The sequence below is a fragment of the Aotus nancymaae genome, unplaced genomic scaffold (genome assembly GCF_030222135.1).
Source record: "Aotus nancymaae isolate 86718 unplaced genomic scaffold, 86718_ANA_hifiasm-v0.15.2.pri h1tg000062l, whole genome shotgun sequence".
NCBI lineage: Eukaryota > Metazoa > Chordata > Mammalia > Primates > Aotidae > Aotus > Aotus nancymaae.
In genome coordinates, this window is record NW_026988476.1 from 24937346 (window position 1) to 24961304 (window position 23959).

At 39.7% G+C, this 23959-nt stretch overlaps 1 protein-coding gene and 1 non-coding gene across 5 annotated transcripts in view; one reads left to right on the forward strand and one right to left on the reverse strand.

The window, feature by feature from the left end:
* The first annotated feature begins 289 nt into the window (after window positions 1-289).
* LOC135270485 (U1 spliceosomal RNA) lies at window positions 290-453 on the forward strand. Its single transcript, XR_010338658.1, has one exon. It is a non-coding gene; the product is annotated as a U1 spliceosomal RNA (small nuclear RNA).
* A 16371-nt stretch (window positions 454-16824) lies between these two features.
* The window catches only part of WDHD1 (WD repeat and HMG-box DNA binding protein 1), an 80071-nt gene continuing 72936 nt past the window's right edge, over window positions 16825-23959 (reverse strand). For all 4 annotated transcript variants that reach the window (XM_064365884.1, XM_064365885.1, XM_064365882.1 and 1 more), the window contains 3 exons: window positions 23611-23741; window positions 19550-19688; window positions 16825-17620 (listed from right to left, as the gene is read on the reverse strand). In XM_064365884.1, coding sequence (XP_064221954.1) covers window positions 17420-17620; window positions 19550-19688; window positions 23611-23741 — 471 coding nt within the window. In that variant the 3' untranslated portion in view covers window positions 16825-17419. The remainder of the gene's footprint in view (window positions 17621-19549; window positions 19689-23610; window positions 23742-23959) is intronic.

Genomic DNA, 23959 nt, shown 5'->3' on the forward strand with positions numbered 1-23959 from the left:
ACCAGATCTAGCTAATTTTTAAATTATTTTTAAGAGATGCGTCTCTCTATGTTGCCCATCCCTGGTTAATTACAAATTTGCCACGTACTGCACAAGTATCAACCAAGTGATATAAACATATAGTTTTAAAAAATCAAATAGAACAAGATGAGCTAGGCTGGGTGCAGTAGCTCACACCTGTAATCCAAGCACTCTGAGAGGCCACAGCGGGCAAGTTGCTTGAGGTCAGGAGTTCAAGACCAGCCGGGGCAACATGGTGAAACTTCATCTCTACAAAAAATACACACACATACTTACCTGGCAGGGGAGATACTGTGATCACAAAGGTGGTTTTCCCAGGGCGAGGCTTATCCATTGCACTCCGGATGTGCTGACCCCTGCGATTTCCCCAAATGTGGGAAACTCGACTGCATAATTTGTGGTAGTAGGGGACTGTGTTCACGCTTTCTCCTGGTAAAAAATAAAAAAAAATAATAAAAATACACACACACACACACACACACACAAATAGCCAGGCATGGTAGCACGTGCCTGTGGTCCCAGCTACTTGGGAGGCTGAGGTAGGAGGATCGCTTGAGCCCAGGAGGTCCAGGCTGCAGTGAGCTGTGATCGCACCACTGTACTCCAGCCTAGGCAACAGAGCAAGGCCCCATCAGGAAAAAAAAAAGCTTATAATGGAAAGCCACAGTTCCACCCTCAGCTCTACTCCTGAGAGGCAGTATCTTTTAACCAATGCTCTGTGTTTTGATTCTTCCAGTAGTGACCACCACATCTTTAAATGATGTGTTTCAACTGCTATTTCTGTTTTTTGAGACAGATCTCCCTCTGTCACCCAGGCTGGAGTGCAGTGGAGTGATCTCAGTTTACTGCAACCTCCACCTTCTGGTTGAAATGATTCTCCCACCTCAGCCTCTCACATAGCTGGGACCACAGACACATGCCACCACACCCAGCTAATTTTTTGAAATTTTTGGTAGAGATTTCACCATGATGGCAGGCTGGTCTCAACTCCTGAACTCAGTGATCCACCTGCCTCAGCCTCCCAACGTGCTGGGATTACAGGCATGAGCCACTGTGCCCGACCTCAACTACTATTTCTTTTTTTTTTTTTTTTTTTGCCAACTCACTAAGCAATCAACTGCTATTTCTTACTAATTAGCTCCACACATTTACTTTTAACTTACTGCTATGAAAGACAAGAATTTAACTCATCTACCCCTCTCCCTGATAGTGACATCGCTATTCCTAGTTCTTCTACTGGTCATCTCTGTATCTTCAATCAACATGCTTAAGTCTCAAATTTTTTCCTGACCACCCTAGAAAGCGAATTGACCTCTCACTTTGTAAGCAGAGGACATTAGCTTACTAATTCCTTACCCTCATCCCTTCTAAAGACAGCCCCCCTATTTTCATATTATCAAAAATTTATAACATTTCATTCTGTTCTGTAACCACCATTCAAATTTCTATAATCTGTTCACTCAACAAGGAAGAAAACTAATAGGGAGAATTTATCTTTCCGTGACTATGTGCCCCCAAGTCACCCCAGAGCAAGTGGCATACCAGGATTCATTCTCCCCTGGATTGTGGCAAGGATCGTGATCACGTGTCACTCAGTGGAGAATGTTCCTGGAGTGAAACTGAAATGGGGATTCTACCTCCACTAGACTCCTTGATCATTCTTCATGTTTTTGGAGTTCTTTTCTTTTTTTTTTTTGATGGAGTCTCGCTTTGTCACCCAGGCTAGAGTGCAATGGCACAGGTTCAAGTGACTCTCCTGCCTCAGCCTCCCAAGTAGCTGAGACTACAGGTGTGTGCCACCATGTCCAGCTAATTTTTGTATTTTTAGTAGAGACAGGGTTTCACTATGTTGGCCAGGCTGGTCTTGAACTCTTGACCTCATGATCCAACCACCCTGGCCTCCCAAAATGTTGGGATTACAGGCATGAGCCACCGCGCCCAGCCTGTTTTCCAAGCTCTTAGTACTACCTGTTCATTCATTGTCCTGGCATCTGTGTTTCATTCTGCTTGCACCCTCCTTGTTGAGCTTTGTAAGCATGCAGGACCCTTAAATGTCAGAATATGCTGCTCTGGTTCTCCTTAGAAAATTTGCTCCTATTCTTTAGCACAGAAGCTTTCTATTTTAATTAGTTTCTGTCTTTTTTTTTTCTTTTTCACTCAAAACCATCGTTATATAAGGTTTTCTAGTTTCTGTCTTTTTAAAAATTATGATTGGTGGGCTGAGTGCAGTGGCTCATGCCTGTAACACCAGCACTCTGGAAGGCCGAGGCAGGTGGATCACAAGGTCAGGAGTTCAAGACCAGCCTGGCCAAGATGGTGAAATCCTGTCTCTACTAAAAATACAAAATTAGCCGGGCATGGTGGCACACACCTGTAGTCCCAGCTACTCGGGAGGCTGAGGCAGGAGAATCGCTTGAACCTGAGTGGCAGAGGTTGCAGTGAGACAAGATCATGCCACTTCACTCCAGCCTGCGCCACAGAGCAAGACTCCATCTCAAACAACAACAAAAAAATTATGATTGGTGGCCAGGTGTGGTGGGTGGAGGCAGGCAGATCGCTTGCAATCAGGAGTTTGAGACCAGCCTGGTCAACATAGTGAAACCCTTTCTCTACTAAAAATACAAAAAAATTAGCTGGGCATGGTGGCATGTGCCTGTAGTCCCAGCTACTTGGGAGGCTGAGGTAGGAGAATCGATTAAACCTGGGAGGCCAAGGTTGCAGTAAGCCGAGATTGTGCTGCTGCACTCCAGCCTGGCGACAGAGCAAGACCCCATCTCGGAAAAAAATATAAGTAAAGTACGCGCGCGCGCGCGCACACACACACACACACACTCGCTCTGTCGCCAGGCTGGAGTGCAATGGTGCCATCTTGGCTCACTGCAACCTCTGCCTCCTGGGTTCGAGCCATTCTCCTGCCTCAGTCTCTTGAGTAGCTGGGACTAGAGGCACGTGCCAGCATGCCTGGCTAAGTTTTTGTATTTTTAGTAGAGATGGGTTTTCACCATGTTAGCCAGAATGGTCTGGATCTCCTGACCTTGTGATCCTCCCACCTTGACCTCCCAAATTGCTGGGATTACAGGCGTGAGCCACCGTGCCCGACCACAAAACCATGTTTCTTTGTGTGGGAAGTAGAAAAATTCCTCTTTAAAGTTTCCTTTCTTGTTAAAGAATAAATCATAAGTGTACTAATAACTCTTTGTTAAGCCCAATCCTATGCAACTGTTAGACATGCCATACTTATAGGCATGTAGTACATTCTATGTCTTTGTATTTTAACCAAAATATCTGTGCTGGATGTGCTCACAGGCATGTCCCAGCTCGCAGCCTATGCCTCTTCCTTATTTGGACTTCCTTTTTGTTCTCCATTGCTTTTACCTGTTTAAAAAGGTTTTCAGTTGTTAGCCAATCAAGATTTAGTTTAGATTGTGAGGTCTAGCTCCAGCCAACAGAGATCAGACACAGCAGTAAGGATGACCCCAAATGCGTAAGGGATAAATATGTCTGCCTTCCTTTGTTCATTGTACTCTCGTGACAAAATGGCTAGTGAGGGTACCCTTCCTGCAGTCCAGGAAGTAAAAGTTGCATTGCTAAAAGATCCTTTGTCTCAGTACTAATTTTTCTTTGTGGCATTGAGCATCTGTTTCCAACAAATTGGCAACCCAGATGGGTACTCTCATGGCAAAACTGCTAACAAGGATACCTTTTCTATATAAAGTAAAAGAAATGGCTTTGCTGAAAAATCCTTTGTGCCAGTACTGATTTTTCTTTGCAACACTGAGAATTTACATATAACACTTTGTTGTTCTGGCTATATTTTTATTTTTAGCATCACAACTGCTACTGTACATTTGTCCCAGCCAGTCATCCAAGTATTTGTAGAAATTAACTGCACTGTTATGAATGTTTCACAGATGGATGAGCCAAAGCTGATGAGAAAACAAACGGATTCTGATCTTTTCACTGTTTGGGGGCTCTGAGTTTTATCTGGCTGAAAATAAATATGTTTTCAATCAGACACTACCATGGAGACACATGCACACACATATTATATATATATAACATATATATATTATCTATATGTTTCTTTTTCTGCTAGAAACGTAATGTCCACCTAAAAGCAGCTTAAACCAGTGGTTCTTAAAATTGACTGCATGTCAGAATCACCCAGGAGGCCTGGCTCCCATCTGGTGAGATCTGATTTCATTGGTATGGGGTGTGACCTGGGCATTACGAGTGATTCTCTCGTGCAGCCAAGGCTGAGAACCACTGGCTTAAACACTACATTTACTGTTTCACTTCACCAGAAGTCTGGAGGCAGTATTGTGGGCATGGACTCAAGCACTTACCAACTTTCTCCTTGGTCATTCTCAGCCTGTTGTCAATGTTTCCACATTGGCACAGATGACGTCTAGAGCTCTGAAAATAAAGGGTTCAAATACAGCAGGAAAAGTGAGGTCCAAAGCACTTCCTCTGCTGGGAGCAGTGGCTCACACCTTTAATCCCAGCACTGTGGGAGGCCGAGGCAGGAAGATTACTTGAAGCCAGGAGTTTGAGGCTGCAGTGAGTTAGGATCATGCCACCACACTCCAGCAGCCTGGGCAACAGAGTGAGGCCCTGACCAAAAAAAAAAAAAAAAAAGAAAAAGAAAAAGAAGAAAAGAAAAGAAGGAAGGAAAGAAGGAAGGAGAAGAGAAAAAAAGTACTTCCTTTTCATACTTGTCTTTACAGGTCAGCAAGCAAGAAAAATCATCTTAGAAGCCCCCAATTTCTCCTTATTTCATTGGCTAGAACACTGTCACCCATAGACCAATCACTGGCAAGGAGGAATGGGACTGCCATAATTGACTTATGCCAATTACTTTGTTGCTGTCAGGAAACAAAAGGAGGGTTCTATTAAACTAAGTAAGAACAGAGGAATAGCTATTAGATGGACAACCAGCAAGGTATCTCTGTTACCTTGTTATCTGAAACAAATCAGCAAAAACTCATCATTAACCATCAGCCTCCACCAAAACCAATTTTAGTTTTTTAATTTTCATTTTAGAGCACTTCTAATTTTTGTTTGTTTGAGATAGAATCTCAAGTGCAATGGTATGATTTTGGCTCACTGCAACCTCCGCCTCCTGGGTTCAAGTGATTCTCCTGCCTCATCCCCTCAAGTTGCTGGATTATAGGCGCCCACCACCATGCCCGGCTAATTTTTGTATTTTCAGTAGAGGCGGGTGCACACCACCACACCCAGCTAATTTTTGTATTTTTTGTAGAGAGGGCGTTTTGCCATGATGTTCAAGCTGGTCTCAAACTCCTGGACTCAAGCAATCCACCCGTCTTGGCTCCCAAAGTGCTGGGATTACAGGTGTGAGCCACTGGTGACCAGACACATTAGGGTTTTTCATTGCCAGTTGTAGAATATCCCCTGCTACCATCTTCCCCTCTCCCATTTTCTCCCAATGTTAATATCTTACTGAACTGCAGTTCAATGACAATAACAATATCAAAAACAACATCAAAACCAATAAATTGACATTGGTACAATCCATAGAACTTATTCATATTTTACCAATATAGATTCATTTGTGTGTGTGGGGTGGGTAGTTCTATGCAATTTTTTTTTTTTTTTTTTGAGATGGAGTTTCGCTCTTGTTACCCAGGCTGGAGTGCAATGGCGCGATCTCGGCTCACCACAACCTCCGCGTCCTGGGTTCAAGCAATTCTCCTGCCTCAGCCTCCTGAGTAGCTGGGACTACAGGCATGCGCCATCATGCCCAGCTAATTTTTGTATTTTTTTTTTTTAGTAGAGATGGGGTTTCACCATGTTGACCAGGATGGTCTCGATCTCTTGACCTTGTGATCCACCTGCCTCGGCCTCCTAAAGTGCTGGGATTATAGATGTGAGCCACCGCGACTGGCCTTTCTATGCAATTTTATAACATGTATAGCCTTGTGAAACTCCATCATAATCAAGATACTCAACTGTACCATCACCACAAGTCTCTCTCTTGCCATTCTTTTATAGCCATGTCAATTCCCAATTCACCTTTAACTTTTTTACCTTAGAAAAAAACTGGTCAAGCACAGTGGCTCACATCTGTAATCCCGGCACTTTGAGAATCAAGGTAGGTGGACTACCTTGAAGTCAGGAGTTCAAGACCAGCCTGGCTGACATGGTGAAACCTCATTTCTACTAAAAATACAAAACTTAGGCTGGGCGTAGTGGCTAACGCCTGTAATCCAAGCACTTTGGAGGCCAAGGCAGGCAGATCACCTGAGGTCGGGAGTTCAAGACCTGCCTGACCAACATGGTGAAACCCCGTCTTAAAAAAAAAAACAAAAAAAAAAAAAACACACACAAAACTTAGCCAGGCATGGTGGCTCACACTTATAATCCCAGCTATCAGGAGACCAAGGTAGGAGAATCACCCGAAACTGGGAGGTGGAGGTTGCAGTGAGCCAAGATCGTACCACTGCACTCCAGCCTGGGTGACAGAGTGAGACTCCATGTCAAGAAAAAAGAAAGAAAAATATTTTTAATAGAGACACTCTGTTGTCCAGGCTGGAATGCAGTAGCATGATTAGGACTCACTGCAGCCTCAACTTCCCGAACTCAAGCAATCCTCCCATCTCAGTCTCCAAAGAAGCTGGGATTACAGATATGTGCCATAACACCTGGCTAATTTTTCAATTTTTGGTAGAGATGAGGTCTCATTATGTTGTCCAGGTTGGTCTCAAACTCCTGGGCTCACACTGGCCTCCCAAAGTGCTGGGATTACAGGTGTGAGCCACTATGCCTGGCCTTCATCTTTAACTGTCATAACCAGTCATCTGTTCTTCATCTCTATAATTACGTTATTTAATAAATGTTATATGAATGAAATTATGTAGTTTATATTCCTTTGAGATTGGCTTTTTTCAATCAGCATAACGTCTTTGAGGTTAATCCAAGTTGTTGAGTGTATCAATAGTTTATTCCTTTTCATTGCTGAGTAGTAAAATGTACCATAGTTTGTTTAACCATTAACACATTGAGGGATATTTGGGAAGTTTCCAGTTTGGTACTATTACAAATAAAGCTGCTAAGAACAGTCATGAACAAGTCCCTGTGGAAAAATAAGTTTTCATTTCTCTGGGATAAATGCCTAACAGGGCAATTGCTGGTTTGTATGTTAAATGCATTCTAGTTTTGAAAGAAACTGCCAGACTCTTTCCTAGAGAGGCTGTACAGTTTTACACTCCTACCAGCTGTATACAAGCAATCCAGTTTTTCTGCATCCTTACTTGTATCAACAGCATTTGGTAACATCAGGATTTTTCATTTTGGCTTTTCTGAAAGGCCTGTAGTAGTATCTCACTGTAGATTTAATTTGCATTTCTGTAATGGCTAGTGATATTGAACATCTTTTTATGTGTTTATTTGCCACCTGTATAACCTTTTATTGAATGCCTGTGCATGTCTTTTCCTTAGTTTCTAATTGGATTATATTTTGGTTTTGTTTTTTAATGTTGAGTTTGAGAGTTCTTCTATATTTTAGATACACCCAGCTACTATTTTTAATCAGCTGCTATAACATTTCATATTTGGGGGAGATGATGTCATATACAGTCTCTATCTCACCAAACCACATTAATACTCCTCCCTCTTTGGAAACACCATCTATATCAATTCCAATCCAGTCTTCAGAGAGGAACACTCTTTTTGAGGGACCAGTTCCAATCTTGGGCAAAATGTTTCATTTGCTATTAATTTGCTCCAAGAATAAGAATGCCAACTCTTCATCCTTCTTTTTTCTAGTTTTTTTGTTATCAGAGCCACAAAAGCAGCTGCGGTAACATTGGGGGTGACAATTTTTCAGTTTGTTTTTAATTTTTTCCCCACTTTTCCAACTTCACTAGATTGGTTTTCTCTGCTCAGTGATGATCTCTCTTCTTCCCCACTTTAGCTTCCCTCTGCTGTGGCTGTGGCATCACCTCTAAATGACCATGTAGTTCAGTTCTGCAGATGAACTGATTTGGCTTCTGTGTCCAAATTCCAAACACCTGGGAGAGATATTAGATCCCCCAATATTGAGGTCAGTTGCACTTCCAGCACAGCTGTGGCCAGAGGAGGTGATGACAAGAGATATGTGGGCTATCCTGGAGATGTGGACTGTGCAGGCTGTCTGAGAAAGAGGTCTGAGCAAGAAATTACTGTCTCTTTCATTACAAGGATCATAAATAATAGGAAATCAGAGAGGTTAAGTGGTCCCCCAAGGCCACATTACCCCAGTGGTAGAGCTAAATATAAACCTTAAGCCTATCAAACTCCAAAGCTTGCACTGTATTGATTATGCCAATCACCTCACCAGCATGTTTTTTTTTTTTCTCTCTCTCTTAAAAAGCTGGGTCTCTTGGTGAGATAAACAAGTATCCACCATTATAAAAGAGACACGTAAATTCTAACAGAAATATACAAGGAGAAAGCAGAAGCTAAAGATCTATTAAATTAATTTACAGGGCTGAAAAAAATTTTTAAAGGAAAAATAGAAGATAAAGATCTGGTAAATTAATTTACAGGGTTGGAAAATTTTTTTAAAGGAAAAATAATAAATAAGTACAATTTACAGCCAGATGTGGTAGCTCATACCTGTAATTTCAACACTTTGGAAGGCCAAGGTGGGAGGACTGATTGAGCCCAGGAGTTCAAGACCAGACTGGGCAAGATGGTGAGACTCTGTCTCTACAAAACAATTAAAAATCAAAATATTTTAAAAAGTCAGCTGGGCATGGTGGCACACTCCTGTAGTCCCAGCTGCTCAGGAAGCTGAGGTGAGAGGATCCCTTGATCCTAGTAATTCGAGGCCATAGTGAGCTATGATTGCATCACTGTACTCCAATCTGGGTGACAGAGTGACACCCCATGTCTAAAATAAACAAACAGATAAAATACAACTTACAAGTAAAGGAACAATAGCATCATTCCCTTTTTAACAAGTCTTACAGTATTTTAAATTTATGCTTATATTACTATCCTCCTTATCAAAATACTTCAGTGTATTTATAAGCCCTTGGGTGATATGGTCTAGTCACACACGAAGTTAATTCCATAAAGTGACAGAAATAAACCAGATGGCACAAATCTTTGAACAAGATACATACTTTTGAGAAAGAACCCTTCAATTTTGTGCTTAAATCAGCATTAACTGACTTTCTAATGTTAAACCAATCTTGTGTTTTTAGGATTAAGCCAATGGGGCAGCTGAATAATATTTTTTAATACATTGTTGGATCTCGCCTACTAAAACTTTTACTTAAGATTTTTTCATCCTATGTTCATGAATGAGATTGGTTTAAAATCTGTCTGTCTTGCACTAACCTTGTCAAATTTTATATCAAGATTATGACAGTCACTATATTCCATAATTATATAAGACTGTAAATTTTACTTCACTATGTGATAGAATTTTAAACTCATCTACCCTGGTGGTTTTCTTTTTGAAAAGAATTCTAAATATAGACTAATTTTAAAAATTGATTGGTTATAGATTATTCAGATTTTCTATTTTTTCTTGAGTTAGTTTTACTATAACAACTTTATTGAGCCATAATTCATATACCATACTTTCACCCATTTAAAGTATACAATTCATTGTTTTGTTTTGTCTCACTGTCACCCAGGCTGGAATGCAGTGATACAATCATAGTTTACTGCTGCCTCAAATTCTTGGGCTCTAGACATCCTCCTGCCTCAGTCTTCTGAGTAGCTGGGACTACAGACATGCACCACCATGCCCAGATAATTTTTACAATTTTTTTATAGAGACGAAGTCTCACCATCTTGCCCAGGTTGGTTTCGAACTTCTGAGCTCAAGCAACCTCCTACCTCAGAGTTCTCAAAGTGCTGGGATTACCGGTGTGAGCCACTGTATTTGGCTAGCCCTTTTTCTCTTTTTTTTTTTCAATATAATTTTTTTTCTTTTTTTTGGAGACGGAGTTTCGCTCTTGTTACCCAGGCTGGAGTGCAATGGCGCTATCTCGGCTCACCGCAACCTCCGCCTCCTGGGTTCAGGCAATTCTCCTGCCTCAGCCTCCTGAGTAGCTGGGATTACAGGCACGCGCCACCATGCCCAGCTAATTTTTTGTATTTTTAGTAGAGACGGGGTTTCACCATGTTGACCAGGATGGTCTCGATCTCTTTACCTCGTGATCCACCCGCCTCGGCCTCCCAAAGTGCTGGGATTACAGGCGTGAGCCACCGCGCCCAGACCCTTTTTTTTCTTTTTTTAAAGATAGGGTTTCACCATGATGGCCAGCCTGGTTTTGAACTCCTGACCTCAGGTGATCCACCCACCTCAGCCTCCCAAAGTGCTAGGATTACAGGCGTAAGCCACCGCACCCGGCTGCCCTTTTTCTTTTTTTTGAGATGGAGTCTCGCTCTGTCACCCAGGATGGAGTACAGTGGCATGATCTCAGCTCACTGCAACCTCCGCCTCCCATGTTCAAGCATTCTCCTACCTCAGCCTCCCGAGTAGCTGGGACTACAGGTACGTGCCACCATGCGTGGCTAATTTTTTTTTTTTTTTTTTTGTATTTTTAGTAGAAATGGAGTTTCACGGTGTTAGCCAGGATGGTCTTGATCTCCTGACCTTGTGATCTGCCTACCTCGGCCTCCCAAAGTGCTGGGATTACAGGCGTGAGCTGCTGCGCCGGGCCAAGGCTATCATTTTCTTGATGGTGTTCCCCGCAACATCAAATGATGTTGACTTTATCTTTTTTTCTCTTGTTCATTGTAATTCTAGTACAAAAAGATTTACATCTATGTTTTCTTCTAAGAATCTTAATAGTTTTAACTCTTACATGTAGGTCTTAATCCACTATATGGTGTGAAGTAGGGCTCCAATTTCTTTTGGATGTGTCTAGATGTCCAGCACCATTTGTGGAAAAAGACTATCCTTTTTCCATTAAATTTTCCTGGCATTCTTGTTAAAAATCAATTAATTGTAAATGTGAGGGTTTATTTCTGGATTCTCCATTCTATTCCATTAATCTTTACATCTATTAAAAGCCAGTACCACACTGTCTTTGTAGTAAGTTTTGAAAATCAAGGGTGAATCCTCTTTTTCAAGAGTGTTTCAGCTATTTGGATCCCTTGAATTTGCATATGAATTTTAGGACCAGCTTGTCAATTTCTGCAAAGAAGCCAGCCATGGTTTTGATAGGGATTGCACTGAATCTGTAGGTAAGTTTAGGGAGTGTTTATCATGTTAACTCTTCTGATCCATAACTGTGAGATGGCTTTCAATTTATTTAGTTCTTCTTTTATGTCTTTCAACCATGTTTTATAGTTTTCAAAATGTAAGTTTTGCACTTATTTTGTTAAATTTACTACTAAATGTTTTATTACCTTTATCATAAATGTCTCATCAATTTTGATAAGCTCTGCTTTTGTACATAGCTGTTCATCAAAGTTTTTCAATTTATTGTCCTAAAATTGTAATACCTTGAATCAGTGTTCAACCAAAAACCAGTAGGATATATATATCTGTATAAGATTTCTTGAAATAAATTGGCTCACATAATTATGGGGCTGGCACAGCAAGTCTCAAACCCTAAATCCACAGTCCAGATCTTCAGGATTGGCAGGCTGGAAGCCTTGAGCATGAGCTGAAATTGCTATTCACAGGTATAATGTCTTATTTTTCCTCAGGGGAGCCTCAGTTTTGCTCTTATGGTCTTTGAACTGATTGAATCAGGCCCATAGAGATGATCTAGGATATTCTCTCTTCTCCAAATTCAACTGATTATGAACTTTAATATGATCCACAAAATACCTTCAAAATATATAGGTAAGTATTTGATTGAATACTGGTGACTCTAGCTTAGGTAAGTTAACACACAAAACTGATCACAAGCTTCTTTTTTATATCTGTATCATTTGTAGTTAATAAATCTCTTTTCATTCCTAAGATCATTTTTTGTGCTTTTCTCTCATCTTCATCAATCTTGTAAAGATTCTTCTAATTCATTAATCTATCAAAAGGCTAACTTTTGGCTGTCTTTTTTTTTTTTTTTGAGACAGAGTTTCGCTCGTTACCCAGGCTGGAGTGCAATGGCGCGATCTCGGCTCACCGCAACCTCCGCCTCCTGGGTTCAAGCAATTCTCCTGCCTCAGCCTCCCAAGTAGCTGGGACTACAGGCACGCACCACCATTCTCGGCTAATTTTTTTATATGTTTAGTAGAGACGGGGTTTCACCATGTTGACCAGGATGGTCTCGATCTCTTGACCTCATGATCCACCTGCCTTGGCCTCCCAAAGTGCTGGGATTATAGGCGTGAGCCACTGCGCCCGGCCTAACTTTTGGCTTTCTTATTGAATTATGTTTACTTCCTATTCCATTAGTTTCTTCCCTTTATAATATAGTCCCAAAGTGGGTAGAAATTAGTGTCAATCACAGACGACCACCTTCTACCCACTCTGGCACAGGCCATCCTTCCAATTCTAAGCTTGGGGCTGGATGTGGTGGCTCACGCCTGTAATCCCAGCACTTCGGAAGTCTGAGGTAGACAGATCACTCAAAGTTAGGAGTTTGAAACCAGCCTGGCCAACATGGTGAAACCCTGTCTCTACTAATAACACAAAAATTAGCTGGGCATGGTGACACGTGCTCTTAATCCCAGCTACTCAGGAGGCTGAGGCCAGAGAATCACCAGAACTCAGGAGGTGGAGGCTGCAGTGTACCAAGATCATGCCACTGCACTCCAGCCAGGGTGACAGAGAGACTGTCTCAAACAAATACACACACTGTCATTGTTTTAAGTCATTAAATGTTGGGGTCGTTTGTAATGCAATCATTATAACAAGCATAGGAGTTTGGTAAATGCCCTCAAAATGAAAGCTGGCTTCAACTTTCTGCTCCCCTCTGGGTTGCCACTTTCACTTAGTTTTTGGCTTCTGAGAATTCCTTACTAAATTGCCAGCACTTTACTGCATGTGAATGCGTGAGCCACCGCGCCCGGCCACCATGCATTTTCAATGTGACAGTAGGTTAGTATATCTAATCCACCATGCTGGCAATTAAGGTCATTTTGCTTTTAAAAAATGATCTTGGCCGGGCGCGGTGGTTCACGCCTGTAATCCCAGCACTTTGGGAGGCCGAGGCGGGTGGATCATGAGGTCAAGAGATCGAGACCATCCTGGTCAACACGGTGAAACCCCGTCTCTACTAAAGATACAAAAAATTAGCTGGGCATGGTGGCGCATGCCTATAATCCCAGCTACTCAGGAGGCTGAGGCAGGAGAATTTCCTGAACCCAGGAGGCGGAGGTTGCGGTGAGCCGAGATAGCGCCATTGCACTCCAGCCTGGGTAACAAGAGCGAAACTCTGTCTCAAAAAAAAAAAAAAAAAAAGATCTTTAGAGTTTATAAAGATGCACTACACTTGCAATAAATTCGAGAAATAGTGAATAAATCTGTTAAATTTTGTCCCCTATTTAATTCATTCTATCAGGTGGCCAATGTTAACATTGTCAGCAGTCATTTTAACCTTGTATGTTTTCTCTGAACAGTACTCTGTAATTCAAGTACAGTTACTGAGAGCACTCCAAACTGGTCTTCCAGTGGTTTCGAATATAAACGCTCTCAATTATGAGTAATGACTTTAGGAGAAAAAGAAACCCTATTTTTTTTGGGAAATTGTCTCAATAATGCTATGCAAACTAAGATACAAATGCTACCTAAATTGAATACTGGGTTGGCAGCTCAAAATGTTAGTTTGATAGCTGAAGAGTGAAAGTGTGATTTCCAAATGAAAGATATGGGGTGGAATGGTAGGTAAGAAAATGCTGGTTATATAAAACCTAAATGAAAAAATAAGGGTTGCTTGTAAAAAGGACTATGATAGGTACTAGAAAGAATACAGATGAACATTAAGTGACCAGCATAATGATGTAGATCTGTGTTTACTTACAGAAAAAAATATCTAAAATACATGAAATGGAAAAAAGAACATCTGCATAAAAAAAGCCTTAATGACATACACTAAAATGTTAATAGGGGTTATATCTGGGTATTGGGAATGGGGGTGATTTTTCCCTCATTCTTACCTATATTAAAAAGTATTTATGACCAGAACTGATGGCTCACACCTACAATTCCAACACTTTGGGAAGCCAAGATGAGCAGATACCCTGAGCCCAGGAGTTTGAGACCAGCCTGGGCAACATGGTGAAACCCCATCTCTATAAAAAATACAAAAACTAGCCAGGCTTGGTGGCATACTCCCAGCTACTTGGGGCTGAGGCAGGAGCATCACCTGAGCCTGGGGAGGTCAAGGCTACAGTAAGTTGTGATCATGCCACTGCACTTCAGTCTGGGTGATAGAGAGAGACCCTGTCTCTCAAAAAAAAAAAAAAGTATTTACCTCTAATAATTAAATACAATGCATAATTCTTGATTGTATCCTAAACTGGGGGCAAAAATGGCTAACAGGCACTTGAGGGAAATTTTATTATAAAATACAGGCTATGTAATAATATCATCTGTTAAATTTCTTTGGTGTAATTATGGCATTGTGATTATGCAGAAGAAAATCTTTGTTCTTAGAGTACCTCAGGGGTATTGAGGGATGCAGTATATGCATATTTCAAACAGTTCAGGAAAAATCCTATCTATAAAGCATACATGGTAAAATGTCAACAATAAGAAAAATTAGAGGAAGGATATATGGGTGTTTACTGTAACATTTCAAATTTTCTGTAGGTTAGAGATATTCAAGATGAAAACCTGGGGGGAAATTATATATTCCGATAATAAAACAGACAGGAAACAAAGAGGGCCTATAAGACAAATAATCACCAATTAAGATGCTTTCTACATGGATGGGTCTCATGCTTTCGTCTAAAGGGACTATCTGACATCTGTTTCACGTTAGTGACAGTGACTCACCCTAGGCTGCCGCACAGATATGAGAGGCTATAGATCACAGCAGAGTCCCCAGAGTTGCACATAACCCCAGGCCTACTCCCTTGCTCTCTGAAATAATTAGAAGACGCCCTTTGAATGAGTGTAAATCTGTAAAGAAACCTCCTCTGAGAAGTTTTTGCTTTTGGAGAATAAAATTAAGTATATGTCAATTTTCTATAGCATACAATCAGCTCAAACAGGCAATAATTATTGATATGATGATGATTAATATATTAATTTATTTCCATTTCTACTTTCCTACTATCAAGTCTCAATTCTCTGGAAAAAACAATGGAAAAAAACAGGTTTACTATTATATAGCAAAGAAATAAGGAAAACGTTTCTTGGTTTCAAAGTTCTGATTTGTAAGTTAAACCAAGTCAATACAAAAACCTTCCTTCAGGCAGATAAAAGTAGGGAATTAAAAACCCTTTTGTAAATCCTTGTTATTATCAGGTTGCTATGAATCTGAAATACAACACTCACCATTATATCCTTAAGCATTAGGTTGGCACAAAAGTAATTATGGTTTTTGCCACTGAAATGGCAAAACTGCATTTACTTTTTTACCAACCTAGTATTATAAACTATATGCAAAGCAAGTTGAGGAACCAAACACAAAATACATGTCTACAAACATGCTTTCCAAAGTATTATTTATAAAACCTTTACTTAAGATCTTAAAATACAAATTAGTTCATATAGTATTCAGAATCAAACCTAATGACAAAGCCAGATGAAATAAACAACAGCATCATCATAATAGTAACATTTATATAAAAGACTACTAGCTGGGCGCGGTGGCTCACGCCTATAATCCCAGCACTTTGGGAGGCCGAGGCGGGCGGATCACGAGGTCAAGAGATGAAGACCATCCTGGTCAACATGGTGAAACCCCGTCTCTACTAAAAATACAAAAAATTAGCTGGGCATGGTAGTGCATGCTTGTAATCCCAGCTACTCAGGAGGCTGAGGCAGGAGAATTGCCTGAACCCAGGAGGCGGAGGTTGCGGTGAGCCAAGATCGCGCCATTGCACTCCAGCCTGGGTAACAAGAGCGAAACTCCGTCTTAAAAAAAAAAAAGATTACTAAGTGTCAGAAACTAATGCTTCATTTCATTTAATTCTCATAACATCCCTATAAAGTAGGTACTATCATTATACCCATTTTACAGATGAGTGAACAAAGGCTAGAATTTGGGTTACTGGACCAACATGACCCAGCTATTAATAGTAGGTAGAGAAGTGGGCCTTGGAACCTAGGTAGTCTGGCTTTGGAATCTGCTCACAACCACTGTGCTATAAATGTCTCCAATATCAGCTATTAAAAAATCAGAAATGTATATCTTCCTAACCTTAATCATCAGGGGATAAGGAATATTCTTTGCTCCTTTATGTCTATAATTTTCAATATACTTTTTCCCTTTAAAGTTATTAATTATCCTTGATTTTGAGTCAGCTGATTTTATGTGACTGTTTCTTCCCCTCCCACCCCCAGTACACTGCCTTTATGTGTATTTGTATTAGTCCCTGTTTAGAATAACTAAAAATGTATGGACATGATTAAACCGTTTGTTCAAAATAAAAGAAGAGTTAAATACTTTCTGTAACTCTACTCTCTTATCAAGCCTTCAAAAATTTGCTGAGAAAAGTACTGCTGATGTTGACAACCAGAGTATCCCACCAGGGGCACATGCTGCCCTGGACTGCAATACTATCACGGCAGTGTCTTCAGTCCTTCTCTACTGTGTATAATGCAGAGCAAGATGGGGTTGGTGGTAGAAATTAGGGTAGTAAATATAAGATATATTTTCTAGAAATATATCCATTTCATGGAAAGACAATGTTAAGACCATATTAAACCAAATATAAAAATGAAAAAGTTTTATTTATATATAAAAAAATCCAGGCTATATAAACAGACAACTAACACAATGCATCTCTGAATGGCCCTGCATTTGGAGGCAGGGTAATCTACAAAGATGATAGTTTTTACATGTGCCCTGTTTCCTACACCAATATAATTATTACATTATCTTTGTTTTTTTGAGACAGTCTTGCTCTGTCGCCCAGGCTGGAGTACAGTGGTGCGATCTCAGCTCACTGCAGCCTCCACCTCCTGGGTTCAAGCGATTCTCCTGCCTCGGCCTCCTGAGTAGCTAGGACTACAGGCATCTGCCACCATGCCCAGCTAATTTTTTTGTATTTTTAGAAGAGGCGGGGTTTCACCATGTTGGCCAGGATGGTCTCAATCTCTTGACCTCATGATCCACCCGCCTCGACCTCCCAAAGTACTGGGATTACAGGTGTGAGCCACCACGCCCAGCCTACTACATTATCTTATAAAGACAAACAGTTGCTTCAAACTCTTTAAAAAATATATAATGAGTTTCCCAAAGACTCAAGTCCATATTCAAAGATGAGTAAAAAAAATCCATTACTTTCCTAGGGTCACTTTCTTCCTTTATTCCTGCTTAAATGCAAAAGCTGATAGTTTCTGATTTGTAGAAAAATCTAAAGGTTTCTGCTTTTTAGGCAAATCCAGATTCTCTTTTGCTTTTTCTTCCTGGTTTTCTGTTTCATCACTTTCATCAACTACACGTTTTCGCTTCTTTGCTTCAGCTCCATCACTTGCCATTTCTCCTCTGGCCTTGTTAGCCCAGGCCTTTGTAAAATAGCAGCAGTGAACAGAAAAGATTGTTAGGTAATAACAAATAGAAAGTAAAAGAGTTATTTACTTTTCCAGGTAATATTTTTATATACAAAGCAGAATAATTAGCACTTGAATTGTTAAGTGTTCTCATTGCTAACAAATCTTTTATTACTTAAATGCAGAGCACATTAAACATTTATATTACTTTTATATCTCAATCTAAGCTTTGCTTGTATTAATCATATTAATTGCAAAATACTATAATTGCAGTACTATGTAAAAAAAAAAACTTTTTATTCTTAGATAATTGCAGTTTCACATGCATTTGTATGAAATAATATAGAAAGATCCTGTGTAGCCTTGACCCAGTTTTCCCCAGTGGTAACATTTTGCAAAACTATAGCCCAACAATTACAACTAGGGGACTGACATGGAAACAATCCCATTTTAGTTCTACTCATTTGGGTGTATGTATGTATTTAATTTTATTGTAGGTTGGTTTGTTTACCACCACAGTCAAAATACAGAACCATTCCCACAAGCCCCAACAGCAACTCCAACCCCTGGCAACTACGACTCTATTCTCCATCCCGATCATGTTGTCACTTCAGGAATGTTATATAAATGAGTATACGTTCTTGGGGTCTGATTTTCACTCACTCAGCAAGAGCCAGACAAAGTCCACTCATTTCATCTGTCTCTTAAATCTCTTTTAGTCTATAATAGTTGTCCCCTCCTGCTTTATTTTCCTGGCCATTTCAAGGGCTCTTCAAGCTGTAGAATTTCTCAAATTAACAAACTGGATTTAAGTAAATGCTTAGGCTTTACCTTAAAAATACTGATTATATTTTTAAGCATTCGAAAACACAATCACACCCTTTGCCAAGTCTCTTCCTCTTTTGCAGTGTAAGGTGTTATTTATTCAGATACCATTTTATCACATTCTTTAGGATTTTTATCCCTTTATACTTACAAAAAATGAGAAACATAAAATTGTGAATGAGGTTCTAAATGACACAAAAGGTATTTAGACCAGATTCTGGCTTCCTCATTACGCAACACCTTTATTCATAAAACCCCATTTACCAAAGCAAGTATCTGTGTTACTAGGTGCCGTGCTGTGCCCTGCTATTCCTAAGGAAGTGAAACCTGAGGATTTAACAGGTACACCACACACATTCCTTCCACTTCTAACAGAGAGGCTGCTCCTTCTTTCCTTCACATGGCAGAAGTTCACGAGGAGCAAGCCAACCACCTGTCCCCATTTCCATGTGAGACACTGGAACAGAACACCAGTCTTTTTTTTCCCAAAAGGAATAGTCTCATGTAGTATTCAATGTGTAAGTAGATAGAATTTTAAAAAATTCTGCTTGCAAGAACCCTAAAGTAGTATTCAAAAAATGTGAACTCATTTTTACTTATTAATTTTCCCTCCCCCTAGAAACGGTCTCACTGTCACCCATGCTGGAGTGCAGTGGCACAATCATGGCCTCTGCCTCCCGAGTTCAAGCAATTCTGTCGCCTCAGCCTCCTGAGTAGCTGGGATTACATGCATGTGCCACCACACCCACCTAATTTTGTATTTTTAGTAGAGACAGTTTCTCTCTGTTGGTCAGGCTGGTCTTGAACTCCTGACCTCAGGTGATCTGCCCACCTCAGCTTCCCAAAGTGCTGGGATTATAGGCGTGATCCACTATGCCTGGCCTTTTTAAAAATCATGATCATTACTATCATTGTTATTATTATTATTTGAGATAAGGTCTCACTATGTTGCCCAGGCTGGTCACAAACTCCTGAGCTCAAGTGATCCTCCCGTCTCAGCCTCCCAATGTACTAGGATTACAGGTGTGAGACATCACACCCAGCCAAAAGGCATTTCTATGAGAATTTTTTAAATCTGGGAATTCACTAAGATCTCAATCTTGGCACAATTATTCTTACCTTTCTTTCTTCAGTTGACAATACTCTAAATCGAATCATTCCTTCTTTTATTATGTCTGTTTCATCTGAAAAGTCAGGATTGTCGGACAAAATATTACTTCTGTTTTCTTCCAGCCACATCTGGAACCCAGTCTTTGGCCTAAAATCACAATTATGTGAAAATGTTTTATACTTAAGACAGAGTTTAAAATGCCTTGTGATTTTAAGTTAGTAATCAACCATAAGTCTTTGAGACCTATATAAAGTAAGGAAGATACAGTTACACTTGTTAATATTCATATTAATATATATATTTCTTGAGACAGAGTCTCGCTCTGTCACCCAGGCTGGAATGCAATTATACGATCTCAGCTCACTGCAACCTCTACCTCCCAGGTTCAAGTGATTCTCCTGCCTCAGTCCCCCAAGTAGCTGGGATTACAGGTGTGCGCCACCATGCCTGGCTAATTTTTTGTGTTTTTAGTAGAGATGGAGTTTCACCATGTTGGTCTCAAACTCCTGACCTCCAGTGATCTGCCTGCCTCAGTCTCCCAAAGTGCTGGGATTACAAGCATGAACCACCACACCTGGCCTCATATTACTTTAAACTGCCTGGAGTCTGCAAGATCAATGAACTGGGAAAATCCTTTTTAAGGTCAATTCAAAAGGATCACTCACATTTGTATTTTCCAAGTGTAGCAACTATGAACTCTGTACTTTCAACTTTTTAATGAACACCGACAGGCTCAAGGTCTCCAGCCTCACTTAGCCCTTCTCTTGTAACCTGGTAAAATTCTTCCACATGTCCTTGGTAGGCTCTTTTTCCATTTCCCCAAACCTGCTATTTGAATTCCTCACGACTTTTCTCAAGCCACTTTCCCATCGCCTCACCCTTGCTCTCAGAGCTGACCTGCATCAGCATTAGGTAAAGCATGGACACAGCACATTTGTACATTGCATTAGATGCCACTCATGACACAAATTGTCTTTAAGTCACATAAGTGAAGGTTTAATGCAAATATTTAACATTTATTGATTATGTACTACCTATCAGGCACTATTCTAAAAGCTTTATGTATGTTACCTCATTTAAATGAAAATAACACTATGAGATAGATACAATTATTATCTCCTTTCCATCGGTGAGAAAAGCAAGGCTCAGAGAGGTGAAATAACTTATCTCAGGTTATACAAACAGTAAGAATCAGACCTAGGATTCAACAACTAGGCAATTTGACTCCAGAGTCTCTATGTTTAACCTACCAGCTATACAACCCTCACTAGATTGAACCTAAATGAATCCTAAATAACGTCTAAACTTTGTAATGTTTTAAAAAAAAATTATTTAAAAATTACTAGTATGACCATAATAACTTGCCCAATTCCTGAAAATACGCAAATTTTACGTAATGTTAACGTAAACCAATTTCCAGGAAAATAACAAAACAAATCAAAACAAATAAAAATCAAGGCTAAACAAAGGTTCTTGAATTTCCAAAAATTACTAAAGACCCAATTTAATGAAACTTGGGGCAATGTCACAAGTCTACTAACAGCATGCAATCTTCTGCTTCTAAACAGCTATTTTTAAAAAGAAAACCAAAATCAAACAATTCTGTCTTTCTTTATTTTGTTTTTTAAAGAGATGTGGGTCTCACTATGTTGCCCACGCTGGCCTCAAACCTCTGGGCTTAAGCAACCCTCCTGCCTCAACCTTCTGAGTACCTGGGACCACAAGAGTGAACAGCCACCTGGCTAAAACTGGACCTTTCTGATTTAGTATATCAACATCTGTGACAAAATAGTTGTTTCAACAGTGATAATTCCTTAAAATTTCAAAAAGCAAGTTTTCTGTATAACTGATAGTATGAAAAGTTGAATTATCAATCTTTTTTTTTAATTGGATATAACTTAACAAACTTGCAGCAGAATTATCAATCTTTTGTGGTACTGTTTCAAGAAATAGCATCTTGCTTTGTTGCCCAGGCTGGAGTGCGGTGGTATAATCAGCTCACAGCCACTTCAAATTTCTGGGCTCAAGCAACCCTACCGCCTCAGACTCCCACGAAGCTAGGACTACAGGCATGTGCCACCACACCTGGCTGATTTTAAAACTTTTTGTAGAGATGGGGTCTCCCTACATTGCCCAGGCTGGTTTCAATCTCCTGGGCTGAAGCTATCCAACCACATCATCCTTCCAAAGTGTTAGGCTTGGCCAGGTGTGGCGGCTCACACCTGTAATCCCAGCACTTTGGGAGGCCGAGATGGGCAGATCACTTGAGGTCAAGTTTGAGACTAGTCTGGACAATATGGCAAAACTCCATCTCTACCAAAAATTCAAATATAAGCGGGCATGGTGGTGCACACCTGTAATTTCAGCTACTCAGGAGGCTGAGGCACGAGAATCGCTTGAACCCAGGAGGTGGAGGTTGCAGTGAGCTGAGATCGCACCATTGCACTCCAGCCTGAGTGGCAGAGTGAGACTCTGTTTCAAAAAAAAGTGTTAGGCTGAAAAAAAAAGCATAAGCCACTATGCCCGGCCTATCATTTTTCTTAAATAAAATTTTCACTGTTTAAGACTTAAATTAAATTCAGAACAAAACAGGAAATGTAAAAACCACAGCTTCTCCCTCAAATTAAACTGATTAACATAAAGTTATTAGGAAAATAAGATGTACTTTATTTTATTATTGTTATCATTCTCCCTGGTCTGCTCAGCATGAAAAAATAAGATATATTATCGTAAAAATGAAATTGTGACTTTTCTTCTCTTTTTGTTTTTTTTCTGAGATGGAGTTTCACTCTATTGCCTAGGCTGGAGCGCAGTGGCACAATCTCAGCTCACTGCAGCCTCTGCCTCCTGGGTTCAAGTGATTCTCCTGCCTCAGCCTCCTGAGTAGCTGGGATTACAGGCATGAGCCATCATACCTGACTAATTTTTGTAGTTTTAATAGAGATGGGGTTTTACCATGTTGGCCAGGCTGGTTTCGAACTCCTGACCTCAAGTGATCCACCTGCCTCGGCTTCCAAAAGTGCTGGGATTACAGGTGTGAGCCACTGTGGCAGGCCAAAATTCTGACTTTTCAAATTTAACAGACACATTAAAAATAAATCCAGCATAGTAGAGATCAAGAAAATTGGTAACATACTGTGTTTACGGACAAAGAGAATATGAACAAATAGGAACACTCATATTGCTGAAGGTGTATAAAATGATACATCAATGCAGAACAATCTAGCATCGGAATTATAAGTGCACATTAACTTGAACCATACCCGAATCCATCTTATAGCTATATATGCATCTGTGAGAAATGCTATTCATATAAAATTATTCATTGCAGTACTGTCTGTACTAGCAAAAGACCAATAACCATCTTTTGTCCACAAGTAGAGAACTACATGAACTATGATATATCTATTCAATGGATATAAAAAGATTAAAGCTTTTATTTTTCTATCCATTCATTTATGCATTTTTCTGACAGCCTTGCTATAGTATAAAGAAGTTTTTTACGTAGTAATATAAAATAAGCTGCAAAAACTATTGTTAAGTGAAAAAAGTAAGGTACAGAATAATGTGTAAAACAAAAAAAACAAGTATGTATTTGTACATAAATAGAATAATTTTGAAAAGCTCCACAAGAAACTTGTTGAAGAGATTGTTTTTGGAGACAGAAACTAGTTGGATGAAACTACTTTTCCTCACACATCTTTTTGTATCTTTTGCTGTTTCTCACCATTAAACTATTTAAAAACAAACAAAAATTATTTATAAAATATAACATCCCAATAAAATATACCTACAATTTAAAACATACAATTTATTAAGGCATATTTTAATAAATACTGTAAACAGACCTTAATATTTGTGGCTTCCTTAAAGTCACAAGTGTCTAGAATGCCCACTACCAATGCCAATGTATTATTTATATTAAGGAATAACAGTGCTGCATAATTTTTATTGCTGGGAAGGAGGGGGAGGAGGGGTAAGAAAAACAAAAGAAAAAAAAAATTTTGTATTGTTGCTACCGTATGCTTTTTACTTGGACACTGCATGCTAAATTTCTCTATGTACTGACCTTTGGTTTTCAGTGTTTTGAGGACATATAGCTGGGGTTTCAGATAATACATTTTTAGGATTTTCTTCTTTCACTTCCTCAGTTTTGTTAGTTTGAGAAGTTCTTTTCTGGAAATAGGATGCTGCAGATGCCTATAAAAACAAACATGAACTCTGCAATGTTATAAGCAAGTTCTGAAAAATGTGAAGAAACATCTATAATTACTAAGAATTCTTATACTAACCTGTGAAATCTTGAGTTCTTAGTTGTAAATAAACAGGCAAAGACATGCAAAACCAAAACACTACACTTCAAATTCCATGTTTTCTAAATGAATACAATTATATGAAATAGAAAAGATAAAAAATAG